The sequence below is a fragment of the Ursus maritimus genome, unplaced genomic scaffold (genome assembly GCF_017311325.1).
Source record: "Ursus maritimus isolate PB19 unplaced genomic scaffold, ASM1731132v1 scaffold_35, whole genome shotgun sequence".
NCBI lineage: Eukaryota > Metazoa > Chordata > Mammalia > Carnivora > Ursidae > Ursus > Ursus maritimus.
In genome coordinates, this window is record NW_024426119.1 from 7,361,259 (window position 1) to 7,381,826 (window position 20,568).

Below are 20,568 nucleotides of genomic sequence, written 5' to 3' on the forward strand. Positions count from 1 at the left end.
ATAGAGAACCGGAGGGTACAGAAAGTCTGAAAGAGATCAGTTAGGAGACCATGCTGTAGGGCTTGACTGGAGGAGGTAGTATTGTCAGTAGTGAGAAGAGGACAGTGGAGAGCTACTTAGGGGATACTATTTAATAGAACTTGGTGATGGACTGGGATCACAACATAAGCAAACTTCATAGACACCCACACAGGGACACAGACGAGTTCACACATGGAGCCTTTGTGAGCCTATTTCCTCATCTATAAACTGGAGGCTGGGGAGATTTTGCAAGAGCATGCAGAATGGCCTCCATGAAGCTTGATGGCACACAAATGAGTTATGCCCATCATGTGTGTGTAAGGCTCTTTATTAACATTCTTCCATTTCTTCATTCACACACGTCTCACTGGCCTACGCGTGTCACCATTCATCAATTAGTTTGCCCAAGATAAGGGAATCATGTCCCGAGATAACACGGAAAGAAAAAAGCACCAAGACCGCAGGGCCACACCAGGGTGGGCAAACAAAGAGGGTGCCGGCCTGGGCAGTGGTGAGGGTGCCTGCCCTGCTCCCCTGGCCTGCCCTAGGTCCAGTGGTGGGATAAAATGGGCCACAGGCAAACACCATCAGAACTAGGCTGTTCTTAAATGCTCTTCTTTGGGGCGCCTGGTGGCTCAGTCGGTTAAGCAGCTACCTTAGGCTCAGGTCATGATCCGAGGGTCCTGGGATCAAGCCCCGTCTCGGTCTCCCTGCTCAGCAAGGAGCCTGTTTTCCCTCTGCCTGCTGCTCCGCCTGCTCGTGCTCTCTCTTTCTCTCTCTGTCAAATAAATAAATAAAATCTTTTTTTTAAAAAATGCCTCTTCTGGGGCGCCTGGGTAGCGCAGTCGTTAAAGCGTCTGCCTTCGGCTCAGGGCGTGATCCCGGCGTTCCGGGATCGAGTCCCACATCGGGCTTCTCTGCTGGGAGCCTGCTTCTTCCTCTCTCACTGGCTTGCTGTGTTCCCTCTCTCGCTGGCTGTCTCTCTGTCACATAAATAAATAAAATCTTAAAAAAAAAAAAAAAAAAAAAAAAAGAAGAAAAAAATGCCTCTTCTTCTCTTATTAAAAATTTTTATTTATGGGGTACCTGGCTGTCTTAGTCAGTACAGCACGTGACTCTTGATCTTGGGGTCATGAGTTCAAGTCCCACATTGGGTGTAGAGATTACTTAAAATTTTTTTTAAATTTTTTATAATAAAAGAAAGCCATGTTCATTTTAGAAACATTTCTAAATTTTCTAAAACATTAAAAATTCCCCACAATCACACCACATAAAAACCATGACTGCTAACTGACATTCTGGCAAATTTCTTTCCAGTCTTTTTTCTATGCATATATAACATAGTTGAGAAAATGCTAATATACAATATACAATTATTTGGGCAACTTTAAAAACTATTATTATAAGTCAAGAAATAAGTTTAAAGAAGACTTGTTTGTTGTAGAAAATTTTAAAATACAGCTTAAAAAAGAAAAGTATAAGTAATCTGTTTGGTGTATTTATTTTCCATTTTTCATAGAGCTTTGCTTGTTTTGGATTTCTATGAAATTAGATCATTTTGTACCATATGCATGCTGTTTTATAATTTAATATCTTTTGAATACTTTTTGTACCCTTAAGCAGTTTCGTACAAGTTTTTTAAAGATTTTTTTTAAAGATTTATTTATTTATTTATTTATTTATTTATTTGACGGAGAGAGACAGCCAGCGAGAGAGGGAACACAAGCAGGGGGAGTGGGAGGGGAAGAAGCAGGCTACCAGCCGAGGAGCCTGATGCGGGGCTCGAACCCAGAACACCGTCATCATGCCCTGAGCCAAAGGCAGACGCTTAACGACTGAGCCACCCGGGTACCCCTTAAAGATTTAAGATTTATTTATTTATTTGAGAGAGAGAGAGAGAGTTCACGGACGAGAGCAGGGAGGGGCAGAGGGAGAGGGAGAGAATCTCAAGCAGACTCCCCACTGAGCATGGAAGCTAATGTGGGACTCGATCCTACCACCATGAGATCATGACCTGAGCTGAAATCAAGAGTCCTATGTTTAAGGGACTGAGCCACCCAGGTGCACACCATACATAATCTTTTTTTTTTTTTTTTTTTTACCACTGCAGACTTTTTAAAAATTTGGGCCATGACTCAAAAGTAAGGAATTCATTTACTATCGTAATGCATACATACACAAACATGAAACAAACATTTCTTATGAAGCAAAACTTACCTTTCCTCTGATATTTTCAAATCGATTTCATTTTATTTTTTCAAATGCTGACAAGTCGCTTTGTTTTTAAGATTCACTAATAGATTCCAGCCTGTTTTATTAGCAGCAATTCCATGATATAGTTACTCAGTCCCCTATTATTAGATAAATGGATTGCTACGGAGAAACAAAAGATAAAATGAATTTATGGGACTTCATCAAGATTAAAAGTTTCTGCACAGCCAAGGAAACAGTCAGAAAAACTAAGAGGCAGCCCACGGAATGGGAGAATATATTTGCAAATGACACTACAGATAAAGGACTGGTATCCAAGATCTACAAAGAACTTCTCAAACTCAATACACGAGAAACAAATAAACAAATCAAAAAATGGGCAGAAGATATGAACAGACACTTTTCCAATGAAGACATACAAATGGCTAACAGACACATGAAAAAATGTTCAAAATCATTAGCCATCAAGGAAATTCAAATCAAAACCACACTGAGATACCACCTTACGCCAGTTAGAATGGCAAAAATAGACAAGGCAAGAAACAACAATTGTTGGAGAGGATGTGGAGAAAGGGGATCCCTCCTACATTGTTGGTGGGAATGCAAATTGGTACAGCTACTCTGGAAAACAGTGTGGAGGTCCCTTAAAATGTTAAAAATTGAGCTACCCTATGATCCAGCCATTGCACTACTGGGTGTTTACCCCAAAGATACAGACGTAGTGAAGAGAAGGGCCATATGCACCCCAATGTTCATAGCAGCAATGTCCACAATAGCTAAATCGTGGAAGGAGCCGAGATGCCCTTCAACAGATGACTGGATTAAGAAGTTGTGGTCCATATATACAATGGAATATTACTCAGCTATCAGAAAGAACGAGTTCTCAACATTTGCTACAACATGGACGGCACTGGAGGAGATAATGCTAAGTGAAATAAGTCAAGCAGAGAAAGACAACTATCATATGATTTCTCTCATCTATGGAACATAAGAACTAGGATGATCAGTAGGGGAAGAAAGGGATAAAGAAAGGGGGGGTAATCAGAAGGGGGAATGAAACATGAGAGACTATGGACTATGAGAAACAAACTGAGGACTTCAGAGGGGAGGGGGGTGGGGGAATGGGATAGACCGGTGATGGGTAGTAAGGAGGGCACGTATTGCATGGTGCACTGGGTGTTATACACAACTAATGAATCATCGAGCCTTACATCGGAAACCGGGGATGTACTGTATGGTGACTAACATAATATAATAAAAAATCATTAAAAAAAAATAAAAAAATAAAAAAAAAAAATAAAATAATATATCAAAATACTTAATAAAAAAAAATGGATTGCTACGATTTTTTGCCATCATAAATCGTGCTGTTCTGAACATCCTCTTAACTATTCCTTTGTTAGAATTCCATGACTTTTTTTCCCTTAAGAGAAATTTCTAGAGGCGGAACGACAAGGACAAAGGATGTGTGAAATTCTAGGGGAGTTTAATATTTATGGTCATATTAGCTCCTTGAAAAGTTGTACCAAATGAACTGTTTATAGTTTGATACCCTAATTTTTTCAGTTAATGAATATGTGAGTTATATATATTGCTGCATAACAAATTATCCCCAAATTTTGCAGCTTACAACAATAAGTATTTACTCTACCACTGTTGTATCGGTGGCTTAGCTGGCTCCTCTCAGTCAGGGATTCTCAGAAGGCTGCAAGTCAGGTGCTGGCCAGGGTTGTTGGTCAGACACATCAGTTCCTTACCACAAGGACCTTTCTAGAGAACTACTAACCACATGACAGCTGCTTCCACCAGAGCCAGGGCATTGAGAGGAGGATGGTTGGCAAGCAAGATGGAAGTCACAGTCTTTTTCTAGTCTAATCTAGGAAGTGACATCCCATGACTTTTGCTGTATTCTATTCACCAGAAGCCACGCACTAGGCCCATCCAGACTCAAGGGGAGGGGATTACACAAAGGCATGAATACCAGCAGGTCTGGACCACCAGTGGCCATTTAGAGGCCACCTACCACACTGGAATATTGTGTGAGCATTTCTGACACTAGTAGAATTCTTTTTAAATGCCCCTTTTAGGGGTGCCTGGGTGGCTCAGTCATTAAGCGTCTGCCTTTGGCTCACGTCATGATCTCAGGGTCCTGGGATCGAGCCCCACATCGAGCCCCACATCGAGCCCCACATCAAGCCCCACATCAAGCCCCGCATCAGGCTCCCAGCTCAGCAGGAAGCCAACTCCTCCCTCTCCCACTCCCCCTGCTTATGTTCCCTCTCTCACTGTCTCTCTCTCTGTCAAATAAAGAAATAAAAATCTTTAAAAAAAATGCCCCTTTTAGGCATTATCCAAGAGAACCTGTCTCCTTTAAATAAAGATTGAACAAATGACACCGGCCTCACCTTGAAAAGTATTACATTACTTTCCCCAAAATTCCTAATGAAAAATTGTTGGTTCTGCATTATCAAGAGAATTCATGGGCCTTGACTTAGATAATTAAAACTGAAATTTATTTAGGGGCACCTGAGTGGCTCAGGCAGTTAAGTGTCCGACTCTTGGTTTCAGCTCAGCTGAAGATCTCCAGGTCCTGGGATCCAGCCCCACATCAGGTTCTGTGCTCAGCGGGGAGTCAGCTTGAGGATTCTCTCTCTCCCTCAGCCCCTCCCCCCACTCACGAATGTGCTCTCTTTCTGTCTCTCTCAAATAAACAAATCTTCAAAAAATTTATTTATAAAATGTATTGTTTATGATCATTAAATAATTAAAACTAAAATTTAGTCTGTAAATATATTATGCCTCTATTTCAGTTATTATTGCTACATAACAAACCACCCCAAAATTTAAGGTGTAAAACAAACACAGCCATTTAATTTACTCACCATTCTGCATCTTAGGCGGGGCTTGGCAGGTGCAGCTGGTCTCTGGCAGCCAGCTCAACTGGGGCTAAGGGTAGAAGATGGCTTCACACAGCTACTTGGCTGGGGTGGCTGTGAGACAGCTGCACTCCTCTCTCTCCCTTCAAGTCTCCCATCCTCCAGGGGCTTGCTCTCTTCAGGTGGTCTCTCTCTCCTGCAGGGGAGTCAAGCTTCTTTATGTCAAGCTGACTCTAAGAGGGAAAAATGTAAGCCATATGGTTAGGGCCTGGAAGTCACAGGGCACCACTTCTGCGTGTCCTGCTGGTTGAAGCAAGTTACAGATTCAAAGGGCAGGGAAGACAGATGCCACCTCTTAGTGGGAGGAGCAGTGTGCACACACAGGAGGGTGGGGTACGGTCTTGGCCATCTTTGTAGACAACCCACCACACCTATTATAGAAACCACCAGGGGCGCCTGGGTGGCTCGGTCGTTAAGCGTCTGCCTTTGGCTCAGGGCATGATCCTGGCGTTCTGGGATCAAGCCCCGCATCAGGCTCCTCTGCTGGGAGCCTACTTCTTCCTCTCCCACTCCCCCTGCTTGTCTTCCTTCTCTTGTTGGCTGTCTCTCTCTCTGTCATATAAATAAATAAAATCTTGGAAAAAAAAAGAAAAGAAACCACCAGATCACCATCTGAGACAAGGCACTCAGTGTCCCTTTTCTAGCAGTGGTGTTAAGGATTGAATATTCTCACCAAAGCACCCAATCCTAAGAGCAATGGTTCGTACCGGTGATATGGCAAATGAGAATGAAGCCTATAGCATAAACCCAGGCCTACTCTTCCCCAAGCTCACAGAGGGAAGGTGAGCCACATGGTCTTACAAAAGAGTTAACTCATCCAGACAGCTCCCCTTGGGCCTGCAATAAGCAATTAGAAAAACACATCAAACTTTTAATCTGTATTAATTCACTTAAGCCTCATAATAACCTTTGAGGTCCCAGATTGTACACAAGGAAACCAAGGCACAGAGGGGCTAAATAACTTGCCAAAGGCCACACAGAGAGTAAGTGGCAGATGATAATTAAACCCAGGAGCCTGAGTCTAAAGCCCACATACACAGCCCCCATCCAGGCTTGCCCCCCCACTCTTCACTCTGTGATCTCGATGGAGCTAGCGAACTTCTCCGCAAAGTCGAAACTATTCTCAGAGGTGTTGTGAGCATTAGCAATCATCTGTGTCAAGTGTGCTGGTTACTGTCTTAACTGAAGGTGGTTGCTCACCACTTGAAAATGAGTTTTTTGCTTCCGGCAAGTTAAATCTGTGGGGAGGGTGGAAGGTCTAGCTGAAGTCAGAGTTGCGAGTTGCAGTAAAGCCCAGGGTTTGGTCGAATTGGCCTGCCTGGACGTCAATCCTCACTCTGCCACCTGCCACATTACCTGTCCTCCTAGCCCATCTGTTCATCTGTATATCAGGGATAAAAATAGTATCTGCTTTCTTGGTTTGAGTATATGGGGCAACGTGTGGGAAGTGCTTAGGAACCTAAGGGTTTGGGCACTGTCAGTGCTTGATAAATACAGGTTTTTGTAATGTTGTGGATGGATGTAATGATCAATCTACGGTTATATAATGTTACCATAAGGTAACAGTCTCCTCTGTTAGGACTCTTGTGTGTATAAGGTATTGGGGGAGGCAGAAATCAACTCACAACAAAACTCTTTCTTCCCAGTAACCACACAATTATTTGCTTCATTCCCAGCATAACATCATTGTCCTCTGTCCACCACTGTGCTGGGGGCAGTGGAAGAAAAGGAGAAAATCCAGAGAAGGGGGAAAGACCCCAGTTCGCACCCCAACACCCATAATGTAGGCAGCTGGGGGATGTTGCAGTTCAGCTGGGAAAATGATCAAAGGGTTGGCTCCAGGAACTAGTAGGTAAAGCTGCTCTGGATAAGAAATTAGGAAGAATGTTCCGCTGGGCGGGGTTTGTTAAGTGTGAAAAGGTATAGAATCTTTTTTGGGAGAGTATTAATAGGACCAATCTTGCTCTGTAGGAATGGTCTTTAAGAGGAATTCTTCACTCTCACCTTCAAGGAGCTCACGGTTCTGTGAAGGTCATTATCTCAACTACTTTGGTGAGCTGGAAACTCTAGCTTTCAAGGATGGCATTCTACTGGAAGAAGGTGGTCAGGTCTTGACCAGGCGCACCCTCTTGGTGGGAGAGAAGAGGGAACCTGTGCTCCAGGGGAGGAGGCAGCAGACCGGTGAGCTAACAGGGACTCAGCTCCGACAGAGGCCTGAATGGAAGCCTTGGTACAAGACAAGGAAGGGCCTCAAACGAAATGGAACCACTGCCGGTCCAGCGGGGAAATGTGGAGGACGGAATCGCCTCAGCTGCTCACTCTGGCAGAAAGGAGGGCTTCCCGGGGCCGGCAAGGGCGGTGACGCTGGAGCAGGCATCCGGGATTCCTGGTACCAAAGGTGCAGCCCCACAGCTTCGGGGGATCTCTTCCCGCCTCGAGATGGAAATCATTTCCCCGAGGGCGGACGACGCCCGCGAGATCATTTGCATCGGGCTTTCCCTGTTTCTCCTCCCCCAGCCCCTTCAGCGCCTCGGGCCTGGGGCTGGGAACGCCGGCCCCGACCGGAAAGGGAGGCCGGAGGCAGCCGCCGCGGAGCGCCTGACCGCCGAGGGGGCGACTTCGCTGCAGCGTGCCGGCCGTGTCCGGGCCTCCCGGGATCCGGCTGCGCTTCTGGGGTGCGGGGTCCCGCCGCGAGGCTGGACTCGGCGGAGCCCGCGTAGAGCAGTCTGGAGGGGCGCCGCTCAGAGCCCCTGCTGGGAGCAGCCGGCGCGGGACGGGTCGGGGGCCGCGGGGCGGCGGTTCCGCGGAGCTCGGCGAGGCAGGGCAGGCGGCGGCGCACCGGCCGTGGGCGGGGCCGGCGGAGTTGGGGTTAATGTCCGCCCCGCCCCGGCCGCACTGACTCAGTTTCACCAGAAACCTGAGGAGGAGGTGGCCGAGCCCCAGCGCTCCCGGCACCGGGGCGGAAGCGGCGGCCAGAGCCGCGCAGGAAGCCGGGACCGGAACCTCGGCAGGCCCGGCCCCACCCCACTCACCTGCGCAGGTAACCCGGGCCCCGGAGCGCCAGGCGGGGACGGAGCGGGCTCGGAGCATGTTTGGCCCTTTGTTCGGCGCGGCTGTGTGTGTCCGGGTACGTGAGCTCCTTAGCCGTGCATCTGGCGGGCAGTCCCGCGGCAGGCTTACCGGAGCGTGCGTGGGAGGGCTGGGCCCGCGTACCTCTCCTCACTCCCGGGGCGTGGGGTGCTCCCCTGCCCTCCCCTCGACGTGTTCCTGGCCGTTCCGCCTCCCTCGAAGTGTCCTGCTCATCCAGTGTGTCCCCTCCCCTCTTTCAGATCGCTAGCACCCTCGGAGCCCAGAGGCGCGCGCAGTGAAGGTGACCCCCTTGGGAAGGAGGGCGACGGCCCCGGGGAGGATGATGGCCTGCGCCCGCCTCTCCCGGACCCGCGTCCCAGCAGTCGCCGTGTGGCTCCTGTGCGCGCTCGATCTCCTGGGCACCGAGGCTGGGCCGCCGCCCGCGCCCCCCGGGCTGCCCCCGGGAGGCCCCTGCCTGGACCGCTTTACCGCCGGGGTGCCTGCCTTCGTGCTCGATACCGAGGCCTCGGTGAGCAACGGGGCCACCTTCCTGGGCTCCCCCGCCGTGCGCCGTGGCTGGGACTGCGTGCGCGCGTGCTGCACCACCCAGAACTGCAACCTGGCGCTGGTGGAGCTGCCGCCGGACCGCGGGGAGGACGCCATTGTCGCCTGCTTCCTAATGAACTGCCTCTACGAGCAGAACTTCGTGTGCAAGTTCGCGCCCAGGGAGGGCTTCATCAACTACCTCACGCGCGAGGTTTACCACTCCTACCGCGAGCTGCGGACCCAGGGCTTTGGAGGTAAGGAACGAGGGGAACAGGTTGGATGGATTTGGGGGGACTCAGTAAGGGGGCTGGTTATGGAGTTCTGGGAGGGGCGAGCATCAGAAAGCAGTAAGGAGGACAGTCTCATTCTGCCCTTAGAAGTAGGCAGTATAAACAGTAAAACAAAGGCCAGGCTACCTGAATGGGGAGGGGTAACATTCTAGAGCCCAGACTATGGGTCGGGAATTAGGGAATTCTGGATGTTGAATGGGCTGGTGCTTTGGGATGTGTGTTTGGGAGAGAGGAGGCTGCTGACCCTATATGCCAAATCAGGGAGTGAGTTGTCTGTAGGCCGCAGGGTGACTGGCTAAGCACCCCTGGCCAAGCACTGTTCTAGGCACCTTGAGGCCCTGTCAGGCGAGCCTGGGGAAGGATAGTCTGCTCCTCTCCTGCCGGGCTGAGACTGATTAGCACCTGTCTGCACCCCTTGTTCCCTCCCACCTGTTGGCCTTTTGGTGGTCCGGGGGAAAGGGCTAGACCCCAGATGCTAAGAACAAGCCCAGTCAGGGGTTGACCTAAAAGGGGAAGGGGTGGTGTTGTGGGCACAGTAGCCAGAGGCTCTGGGGTGGGGGTGAGGAGGGTTGCTGCGTGAGTCAGCCCACTGGTATGTGTACCTGGTAGGGGAGGGATGTCAGCTGTACAGGCAGGTGTGTGTATACTCGGTGAGCCAGGCAGGGCTCTTCCAGCTGAGGATGTGGTAGCCAAGCTACCAGGTCTGCTCACCTTGTTTACTTCCAGGGATAAGGGCAAAGTGGGGGCTCCTCCTTCCTCCTGGGACTGAGCAGTGAGCTGGGATCAGGGCCGCTCCAGAGACCTTCGTTCCCCATGTTCTCTGCCTGCTGCTCTGGCCAGGTGGGGCTGCAGGGCAGGGATGGGTCACAACAGATAACCTCTGTTAGCACTTGATAGTTTACTGATGGCTGTGCCACTCAACCTCTGACTTCGGCCTCATGACAACCACTTCTGAAAAGGGTGCTATTAGTCGTCAGCCCACTTTTTAGATGAGGAAACTGACTCCTGTGTTAAATAATTTGCCTGGGATAGCACTGCCCAGAAATGGGAGACGTGGGACTCAACCCAGGCAGGATCTCCAGAAGTCCTGTGCTGTTTTTCCACACAAGACCACCTTTTTTGGTAGAAACCTAGCACTCTGACCCAAGATAGCCCAGCAGATAATAGAACCAGAGACTGGGGAACTCGGGGGCCAGGACTGGGCTGGTGCTCAGTCTAGGGGTGGTCTCAGTTCTGGAAAGTGGAAAAGAGACTGTCCAGCTTTTTCCTGGGCCAGTCTCTCTCAGGTTAAGGACCTGCTCTTCTCCCTATCCTTCCAGTAGCTCTCCTGGCTCTCTGAGGAGAGGCAGGATGGGAATTCTGGGTGGGGGAGGTGGAGAGTGGGCACCATCTCTGGGCCAGGCTGGGCCACCTGAATCCCACTGGCCCAGGGCCTGAGCCTGTTCCACAAGGAAGTAGCACGGAGTGTAGGTGGTGATGACACTAACTGACCTCAGCTGCTTGTGCCTTCCTGCTCTGATAAGGGTCCATGGGAGTCCCACTCCAGGACCAGAACCTAAAAAATCCGGGTTCTGGTCAGGGAGCTGAGCTGGATGGGGCTCCATGGTCCTTGGGACCAGCCTTCCTCATTTGGAAACCCCCCGCCCCCCAACCCAGACTGGCCTGTTTGGCACAACACAGGGTGGAGTGGGGATTTCCTGGGTCATTGAGGGAGCTGGGTAGGGCGTGAACTGAGTTCGAGCTCCAGGCCATTTTAGGGGTGCTGCAGTGCTCTGGGGGGTGGGGGGAGCTATTTGGTATCAAGGAGTCCTGGCTGAGCCTGGCTAGAGATTGGAGGTGGGAAAGAGCAGGATAAAGCCATTCTGGAGGCTCGGGTGGACCAAGACAGGCAAGGTGGGCAGGTGCTCCGGGCATCTAAACCTTTGATTCTTGCATGGGGTAGAGAAATCCTCCCCAGGGTGGGTTAGCTTGATCCCCTTTCCCTGTTTGTGGCCAGGCCAGTCCAGCCCAGATTCCTATGGCTCCCAAGCACCCTGCTCCTTCCTTCATTCCCCTCACTTGCCCACACTTTGCCTTTCTGTTGGAGGAGTGGCTTAGCAGGTGGAGTCTGTGTTTCCTGGAGACATCCTGAGGCCTGGCAGCTGGGGGAGGGGAGGCTTTATTGCCCCTCTGGCCCTTTGCCCTCTTGGGGGGTAGGAAGTAGGGAGTGGTAGGGTGGGGCATCTGCCCCTTGCTCCCAGCCCGGCCCGGGTGGATGTTGCTGGTTTGGCCCAAGGCCTGACGCATCACTCCATCACTCCTCTGTCCCCAGCCACCCTAAGGGCTGGTGGGGCTAGCCTATCTGTCTGCTAGGTAGACTGCCAGGTGGTCTTGTCTTCAGCGGATGACTTTCTGAAAAATATAAGGAGGGAGGCACCCCCGTGGCTTTGTCACTCAGAGGTTACCCCAGAACCTGCCCCTGTTGGACCCTCTACTGATTGCCAGCCAAGCCACCAGTGCGGGTTCGGTCCAGACAGGTGTTTTTCTTTCTTGCTCTTCAGGTTTTATTTCCCTTCAACCCCTGGAAGCCAGGGCCTCCTTTTCTCATTCTTCGCGGCCTCTGCACCTGTGTCTGGCATGTTTTTCTGTGCAGGCTCTCCCCTCCCATCCCTTCGCTGTCACTCCGTGTCCTGGTCTTCCCCCTTGGGTCCACCCTCTGTGAGTCTCCTCTGTGAGTCTGCCTCATCAAAGAAGAATCTCCGTGACTCAGCCTCCCACCAGCGTTCTTATCTCTTTACCTTCTCTTCTTTCAACTCACTCTTAACGCTTGACAGAAGTCTGTAGAGCCTCGATGAGGGCAGTTTGGCACTATCCATCCAAACTGTAAACTGGGGCGCCGGGCTGGCTCAGTCGGAACAGCACGCGACTCTTGAACTCGGGATGGTGAGTTCGAGCCCCTCATTGGGTGTAGGGATTACTTAAATGAATAAATAAATAAAAACTTTCTAAAAACCCTGTAAATGCGTATAGCCCTCAGCATGGTTCCACTTGTAGGAATTCGTCTTGCCGCTGTCCTTACATGTGTATAAACCAACTTACCAGCCAGTTACTCACTGTCGCATCGTTTATAATAGCAAAGAATTGGAAACAATCTAAATGTCCATCAACACATCCTATAATTGGATATGGTAATGCTGTTTTGATAATAATAATAAACCTGAGGCACTATGGTTTAGTGCTTAGCAGGGAAGGAAGAGGAGAAGGAAGAAAAAAAGAAAATCTAAGTCAAGAGAAGACTGGTGTACTGGCTAAGTTGTAAGTTATGGTGCATTCATGTAATGAGTACTGTGCAACCCAGAAAAGGGGGGGGGGATTGTTTCCATGTTGCTATGGAATGATTTCCAAAACATATTGTGGGAAAAACAAGAAGGAGAACTTGCATGCTTCTGAATTCAATACGGTCTGTCTTGATGTTTTCTCACACGCACACACACACACACACACACACACGCACACACACGTAAGAATGGATGCCTCTGGTGGGAAGAACCTGAGAGGTTAAGGAGAACAGGTTAAGAAAAGACAAGATTTAATTCTCACCACTCTTTTGTACTTTTTTGGGGGTAAGATTTTACTTTTTAAGTAATCTCTACACCCAACGTGGGGCTGAGACTCACAACCCCGAGATCCAGAGTCACAGCTCCACTGACTGAGCCACAGGTGCCCCAACTCTCAAGTACTTTCTTTTTCTTTTGTACTTTTTAAAAAATTTTTTTAAGATTTTATTTGTTTATCTGAGAGAGCATGAGCAGGAGGGGAGGGGCAGAGGGACAAGCAGCCTCCGCATGAGCAGGGAGCCCAATGCAGGACTCGATCCCAGGACCCTGAGATCATGACCTGAGCCGAAGGCAGATGCTTAACAGACTGAGCCACCCAGTCTGAGCCACCCAGGCGCTGCTCTTTTGTACGTGTTGAATTTTTTATCAGATGTAAGTACTACCTAAGTTAAAAACAACCCTGAGATTATAAGAAGCAATCAAAATCACACTTCTGCGTAGGCGGGTGACCTGCTGCACGGTGTTTTAGAAAGAGCTATGGAGTCAGATAGACCAGGGTTCAGATCCCAGCTCTCCTGTTCAAAAACTGAGTGATCCTGGGCAAGTCACTGAACCTCTCTGGTGCCAATTTTCTGATGTGGAAAGGGGCGAGAACGCAGTTGTGGCGGGATGGTTAGGAAGGTAGGTGACATAGACCGGGGTCAGCAAACTTTCTGTAAAGGTTCAAAGAGGAAATACTTAACGCTTTGTGGCCCATACAATCTCTGTGCCAGCCACTCCTCTCCCTTGTAACACGAACACAGCCTTTGCCCATACGTAACCGAGTAGGTGAAGCTGTATTCCAATTCATGGACACACGCTTGAATTCTAGGTGCTTTCCCCATGTCACAAAACACTATTCTTTTGACTTTTTTCAACCATTTGAAAGTTTAACAGGTGAAGGCCTGCAGGCCATGGTTTGTCAGCTCCTACTGCAGGTGACGTGGGCAGGTGATGTGTGGTGGCCAGCACACATTAAACTATTGGCAGCTTGGTTAGTAAACCCAACTGCTTAGCTTTCTCCAACTCTGGCCTCTCAGGCTCCCATTCACACTTCCACTGCCTGCTGGTCACTTCTCTCAATGGTCTTCCCTCCCTTAAGTTCAACTTCTCTGATTGAACCCACAGGTTCCCTCTAGATCTGGTTTCCTTTCTGTCTGCGCCCTGATTCTTCCTTCCCACTTCCCAGTGCCTGTCAGACATGGAAGCCTGAAGTGTCTGTTCAGCATTCTTCTCACATCCTCCTTTCCATTCCCTCAGCTGTCCCTCTAATTCCGAGTACTCCCTTCGCATGTGCCCTGAACTGCTGTGCCGGTCCACTCACTGGCCTCCTCACTCCATAGAAGTAATTCAGGACCAAGGGATCGCTCGCTGCGGCCTGGATCTCAGGACGATCCCTCCCTTCAGACTCGTGGACCTCAATCACACACCTAGGAAGTCAGTGTCTGGTGCACCTGTGGCATCCAGAACTCTGTGCCACTGCTCGTGGCCATGTGTGTCCCCTTCCTGTAGCGCCAGTTGTTACATATTTGAATGTCACTTCTGTGTCTCTGCATGCTCTGGCTCTGCATTGAGGGCCCTCTGAGGTATGTCTCACCCCGCTGGCCTCTGGCATTGTCCGCCAGACCCGCCTTGCAAATTCCCAACTCCTTGCTTTTGCTCACCCTTTTCTGCTGTTGTCAACACACAGCACATTCTTCCCCACAACTAAACAAACAAAACAAAAAAGCAGAAATGAAAGAATTAAAAAATCCTTTCTTCCTTCTCCAGAAAGCCTAAGGTCCTTCCTCTAACGTGCTGTGGCCTCTGCCTGCTCAGCGTGTCCACTCCCTTGTCTTGGACGCACACCACGTATTGCTTCATCTTGGTGGGTCTTTTCTCCTGTGTTGCTTCCTGGTGCTCGGTCTCACCCGCCCAGCTGGACTGGAGTCCCCTGCAAGGCAGGGTATCGATTCCTATGGCTGCTGAAACGAAGTACTACAAACTGGGTGACTTCAAAGAACAGAAATTTATTGTTTTACAGTCTGGAGGCCAGAAGTCCAAAAGCCAGGTGTTGGCAGGGCCACAGTCTCTCTGAAGAGCGGGGAGGGTCCTTCCTTGCCTCTTCCAGTTCCCGGCGGCTCCAGGCATCCTTGGCTTGTGGCTGCATCACTCCGGTCTCTGCCTCCCTCTTCACACGGCTTCCCTTCATTCTGTTTTCTCCTCTTCTGTCTTTTGTAAAGACAGGTGTCATTGCATTGGCCTACCCAGTTATCTGGAATGATCTCATAGGGAGATGCTTAACTTAGTTACTTCTGCTAGGACCCTTTTTCCAGATGAGGTCACATTCACCAGTTCTGGAGTTAGATATAGGCATGTGTTTTGGGTCCCACCATTCATCCTACTATAGGCAGGAATCCTGCTTTAGGCTTGTTTCTCCCCAGCCCCTAACTTGAAACTGCTAGAAGCCTCAGGCACAGGCATTGTCAGGCTGAGGGAGGGTGTGATTCCCTGGAGATCTCTTGTAAGGAGAGGCAGAGTCTGTCTGAGGTGGCAAAGGCAGGCACCCTCTTCCTGTGGCTACATGCTCTGGGACACCAAGGCTTGCCACGGTGCTGCCCAAGGACTCTGTGCTTGGGACCTCTGCCAGGCTGGGCTTCTCAGCAGCAATCCAGACCAGCACAATGAGGGCTAATGCGTTAATTACATATTTACTTCTTTGGCTTTTCAAAAATATTGTTACTTTGGGGCGCCTGGGTGGCTCAGTTGGTTAAGCGTCTGCCTACGGCTCAGGTCATGAGCCCAGGGTCCTGGGATCAAGTCCCGCATCGGGCTCCTTACTCAGCAGAGAGCCTGCTTCTCCCTTTGCCTGCTGCTCCCCTTACTTATTCTCTCTCTCTCTCTCTGACAAATGGTAAATAAATAAAAATCGTTTTAAAAAAATATTGTTACTTTAACTTTTTAAAGCAATTAGCACAAGTACCTGCTTACTATAGAAAATGGAAATAAGCTCCTCTCCCGTGTATATTTTTTCCTTAATTGGGGTCAAATGGCACATGCTGTTATATATTTTGCTTCCAAAAGCAGGTTTTACAACATTAAAAATGCCTTCAGGGGACGCCTGGTGGCTCATTTGGTTAAGCATCTGCCTTCGGCTCAGATCATGATCCCAGTCCTGCATTGGGCTCCCTGCTCAGCAGGGAGTTTGCTTCTCCCCCTGCCCCTCTGCCCCTCTTCCCCGCTCATGCTCGCTCTCTCTTGCTCTGTCCCTCTCTCGCTCTTTCTCAAATAAATAAATAAAATCTTTTAAAAACATGCCTTCAGTATACCAAAGACACATCTAAATAGAGAGCAAGATGCTGATTTAGTTGTGAGCCCCTGCTGATTTAGCGGGTGAGACCAGCCCCATGCAGGCTTCTGAGCCCCAGGTTGGTCTCCGTGTGGCCCCTGTTGCTCCCCCACTTCAGGAGAGCTCTGGTCCATCCAGTGAGAGTTGGCCTGACCTTACCTTCCCCGTCAGGGTCCCGGATCCCCAAGGCCTGGGCAGGCATAGACTTGAAGGTACAGCCCCAGGAACCCCTGGTGCTGAAGGATGTGGAGAACACAGATTGGTACCTACTGCAGGGTGACACGGATGTCAGAGTAGAGGTAAGACACTGGGCTGGCTCCCTGACCCCCACCTCAGCTCTCCGGGGCCCCCTTTCCAGGGCCACAGGCCAACCTGAGGTTCCAGATTGGTGCGGGGGATAGAAGCTGAGGAACCCTTTAATACCAAGTTCCTCTGCCCTCCCTGTGGGGGTGGCTGTGTGGCTGGGAGGACTTGGGGCCGCCGAAGGGCATCAGGGGTCCCAGCCTGATGGCTCCTCCTGTGTATAGAAGAGTGAGCCGGACCAGGTGAAGCTGTGGGGACTCAAGGAAGGCACCTACCTGTTCCAGCTGACAGCAGCCGACTCCGACCAGCCAGAGAGCATGACCAACGTCACAGTTACCGTGCTGTCCCCCAAGCAGACAGAAGGTGAGGGAGGGGGTGGGGAGGCAGTTCCTGGAGCCAGCCCCCTCTGCTGATGGGGCCCATCATCAGCCAGCCCCCTCACAGGGGCCCCTCACAAGCTTTCCTCCCCCCAGAATATTGCCTCGCATCCAGCAAGGTGGGCCGCTGCCGCGGTTCCTTCCCCCGCTGGTTCTACGACCCCAAAGAACAGATTTGCAAGAGTTTTGTTTACGGAGGCTGCTTGGGCAATAAGAACAACTATCTTCGGGAAGAGGAGTGCAAGCTGGCCTGCCGGGATGTGCAAGGTGGGCCTTTACGAGGCAGCTTTGGGGCTCAGGTGACTTGCCCCCAGGGTGGGTGGTCTCTCCGCTGGTCAGGGCAGTGGGCAGGGGAGTCCTCCATTCCCAGGCGCCCCCATCAGCTCCTCCCTGCCGGGACCTGGCCCTGACTCCTCTCACTCATCTGTTTTCTCTCTCCAGGCCCCGCACTGGACAGGCACCGTCCAGGTGAGCTTTGCTCCTTTCCCTCTTCCCTCACCCCTGCCAAGTCATGTCTTTGTCCCTGCCCCGGCTGGCTTTGCCCAACCCATTCCTGCCCTCGTAGGATGTGGAAGGACCACAAGTGCCCATCTCTTGCAGCCCAGCACCCTATCAGGATCTGCCCAGTTTGTGTGTAGGAGGGTTTGCGGGGAGTGGGTGCTAGAAGGGGAGCAGGGGACATGTCATAATGCTGTGTTGGGGTAGAGAAGGCCAGGTAGATGGTGGACTCTTGGTACTTGGTGACCTGTGCTCCAGCCTGACCTCACCCTTAATGCCATCCCGCCCCACCCAGTGTGCTCTGGCACCTGTCACCCCACCGAGTTCCGCTGCCGCGACGGCTGTTGCATTGACAGCTTCCTGGAGTGTGATGACACTCCCGACTGCCCCGATGCCTCCGACGAGGCCACCTGTGAGAAATGTGAGGCCTGGGAGAGGGAGGGGCGGTGGGCGGAGGGGGACCTGACCGTGCATCCTGCATCCTGGGAGACCCTCGTGGGGCCTGGGCCTCTGACCTTTCATCTTTGCAGACACCAGTGGCTTTGAGGAGCTCCAGAACATCCACTTCCGCAGTGACAAAGGTGAGCTCCTGCCCGGGTCCCCTGGGTTGGGACACAGGCCGGCACTGCCATCCTCACGCACGGCTCCAGGGTGCCCGAGGGGCCTGCTAGGTGTGCCAGGCTGCAGGTAGAAAGCTGGCGGGCTCCTGGGCTCTCTTTGTCTCTGTGTTTCCCAAGCATGGGTCCTCCTGTTAACACCTTCAGAGATTTACCCATGCCTGCATATCAGTGAGATGTTATTTACTTTCCATTTTTCCTATAAATCAACTACTTAAAAAAAAAAAGATTTTATTTACTTGAGAGAGAGAAAATGGGAGCAGTGGGGAGGGGCAGACAGAGAGAGAGAGAGCGAGAGAAACAGATTCCCTACTGAGCAAGCAGGAAGCCCAGTACGGGGCTCAATCCCAGGACCCTGGGATCATGAACTGAGCCACCCAGGCCCCCCAAAATCAAGTACTTTTTAAACTTAATGTATTAAAGGAAATTTCATATTATTAGCATACATGGAAAGCCACTATTACATGCTACCAATCAAGTTATTTTAACTATTAAAATAACCATAATAAAACAACGTTAATAAATTTTAGCTGGACATTGTTGCCTGCCAGGGCTCAGACCCTGAGGCTTCTTTGTTAAAAAGATAGACCATCCAGTGCATGAGAGAAAACTGAGACCTTGACACAATCGGAAAAGCTGAAAGAAAATTGAAAAAAAATAGTTACGTGAGTCAATGTAGGGTATTTCTGTGCCTAAAACTGTTGTCCAGGATCTGTCTTCCTTGCTTCTGGCAAAACTACGGAAGGGCCAGCTGTTTCTGGGGCCCCCGAGGCCCTGAGTTTCAGCATGAGGCGGGTCAGGAGGTGGCAAGCAGCAACCATGTGGAGCCTGGTGGGTGGCGGCAGGGAGGCCCCCCATGGACTCACGCACCCCTGGGCCTGCTCTGCACCCCCCAGGGCACTGTGTGGACCTGCCAGACACGGGCCTCTGCCTGGAGAACATCCCACGCTGGTACTACAACCCCTTCAGTGAACGCTGCGCCCGCTTTACCTATGGTGGCTGTTTTGGCAACAAGAACAACTTTGAGGAGGAGCAGCAGTGTCTTGCGTCCTGTCGCGGCATCTCCAGTGAGCTGGGCAGTGGGGCACAGAAGACAGGGAGGGGAAGGGCTTCGCTAGAGCACTCTGCTCCGTCGCAAGGCCTGGGCTGGTCCTGGTTCATCATCAGGGTACCTGGAATGGGGAAGGCGGAGGGGACAGTGGGTGGTCTGGGGCACGGAGGAGCAGCTGAGTCTCAGAGCCTTGAGTTTTGACTTGTTTCTCTCAACATTTTGTAGAGAAGGATGTTTTCGGTCTGCGGCGGGAAAGCCCCATAGCTAACATAGGTAAGCCCTGGTCTGCCCTCTCACGGACAAGTAGGTATGGTCTCAAGGATCGATGTCACATGATTGGTTCTGACTGCCAAAACCTGTGTTGAGAAGGATTGTGAGGTTGGCTAAAGGGACAGAGTGCTCACGGTCAGTGGTGATACTGGCACAAGCAGGGGAGGGGAGCACAGTAAAGTGCGTGTCCTGTGTTTGCCGTCGGAGTCCCAGGCCTTTCCTTGAGCTCCTGATGGAGCCCAGCTGCTCATACGCTGGAGGTTGTTCCAAACCTGGCATCCGCTTGTCTTGGTCCCTTCTGCACAGAGTGGGGGTGGGCATCAGAGCCAAGCGGGCCCCAGGAGCTCGCCTCCATTACACCCCTTCTTCCCCGCCAGGCTCCGTGGAGATGGCCGTCGCAGTACTCCTGGTCACCTGCATCGTGGTCGTGATAGCCCTATTGGGTTACTGCTTCTTCAAGAACCAGAGGAAGGACTTCAACAGACACCACCACCACCAGCCCCTACCCCCTACCCCTGCCAGCTCCACAGTCTCCACCACAGAGGACACGGAGCACCTGGTCTATAACCACACGACCCAGCCCCTCTGAGCCTGGGGCTCTCGCAGGCTCTTTCCAGCTCTTGCCTGGCCTTGCTTTCTCCTTGGATGGAAGCCTGGGCTGGGGAAGACTTTGGGACCAGACTCCTCTAGCCTGTTTCCCAGGCCCACTCTGCTTCTGAGGCAGGGCTCCAGCCCCTCTGGGAGATGGCTTAACTAAGCTTAGGCCTCTCATTCCTGACAAAGCTCCAGGGCCCGGGAGGAGCAGAAAACCTTTGAGCCCAGAGTCCCACACACAGATGGACCTGTCTGCCTAGGATTTCAGAAGTTGGAGTTTTATTTCTTGTTCAAAGCTGCCTGTCCCCACCGTGTGGCGTGGCATTGGGAAGGGGCCTGGGGCAATGTCAGAAACTGGAGGCCCCCCAGCCCTGCCCTTCAGAGCTGGCCCTCCCACTCTGCACAGTCCAGGGCTGGGGGGGAACGACATCCCTGTATATTTTGTGCTGTATAGAGTTGCTTTTTGTTTATTTAATGCCATGGGGATGGGTAAGAGGAGTGGGAAGAGGCTGCCTCTTCCATTCCCCCACAAGTGAGGCCCGGCCTGGCCTGGCCCACAGCACCCGATGTGTTGTATCCTCCCCACACGCCCCAGGGCTCTCAGGCATCACACCCCCACCCGTCCCCCTGCCTTCCACAGAACCCAGTCCACCCACAGCGTAATAAAACGGTTGGTTCCGTGAGGCCGGTTGGTTCCGTGAGGCCGCTGCCTCTGCTCTGTGGGGCAGGAGAGGGACAGGCCGGCTGGGGGGAGATAGGACCGCCCTGTACAACCGGTTAGGGCTTCGGCCACCCTGTTCAGCAGGTTTTCCCACCCTTCCCGAAACTGCCCCAGCCCCTGAGGGTGGAAAGAATTGCCAAGTTTGACCACCAGAGGGGAGG

General features: G+C 51.4%; 1 protein-coding gene across 2 annotated transcripts; it reads left to right on the forward strand.

The window, feature by feature from the left end:
• Window positions 1–8,052: 8,052 nt before the first annotated feature.
• Window positions 8,053–20,369, forward strand: SPINT1 (serine peptidase inhibitor, Kunitz type 1). 2 transcript variants are annotated; one of them, XM_040620477.1, is made up of 11 exons: window positions 8,053–8,208; window positions 8,498–9,037; window positions 16,148–16,275; window positions 16,504–16,642; window positions 16,753–16,923; window positions 17,098–17,124; window positions 17,450–17,575; window positions 17,685–17,735; window positions 18,668–18,838; window positions 19,048–19,095; window positions 19,470–20,369. In XM_040620477.1, exons 2-11 carry the CDS (start codon window positions 8,578–8,580, stop codon window positions 19,679–19,681), a joined length of 1,533 nt encoding a protein of 510 aa, XP_040476411.1. In that variant the 5' UTR covers window positions 8,053–8,208; window positions 8,498–8,577; the 3' UTR covers window positions 19,682–20,369. The 2 variants fall into 2 exon arrangements, with proteins under 2 accessions (XP_040476411.1, XP_040476412.1); XM_040620478.1 differs by having other exon boundaries at window positions 8,067–8,295.
• The last annotated feature ends 199 nt before the right edge of the window (window positions 20,370–20,568 follow it).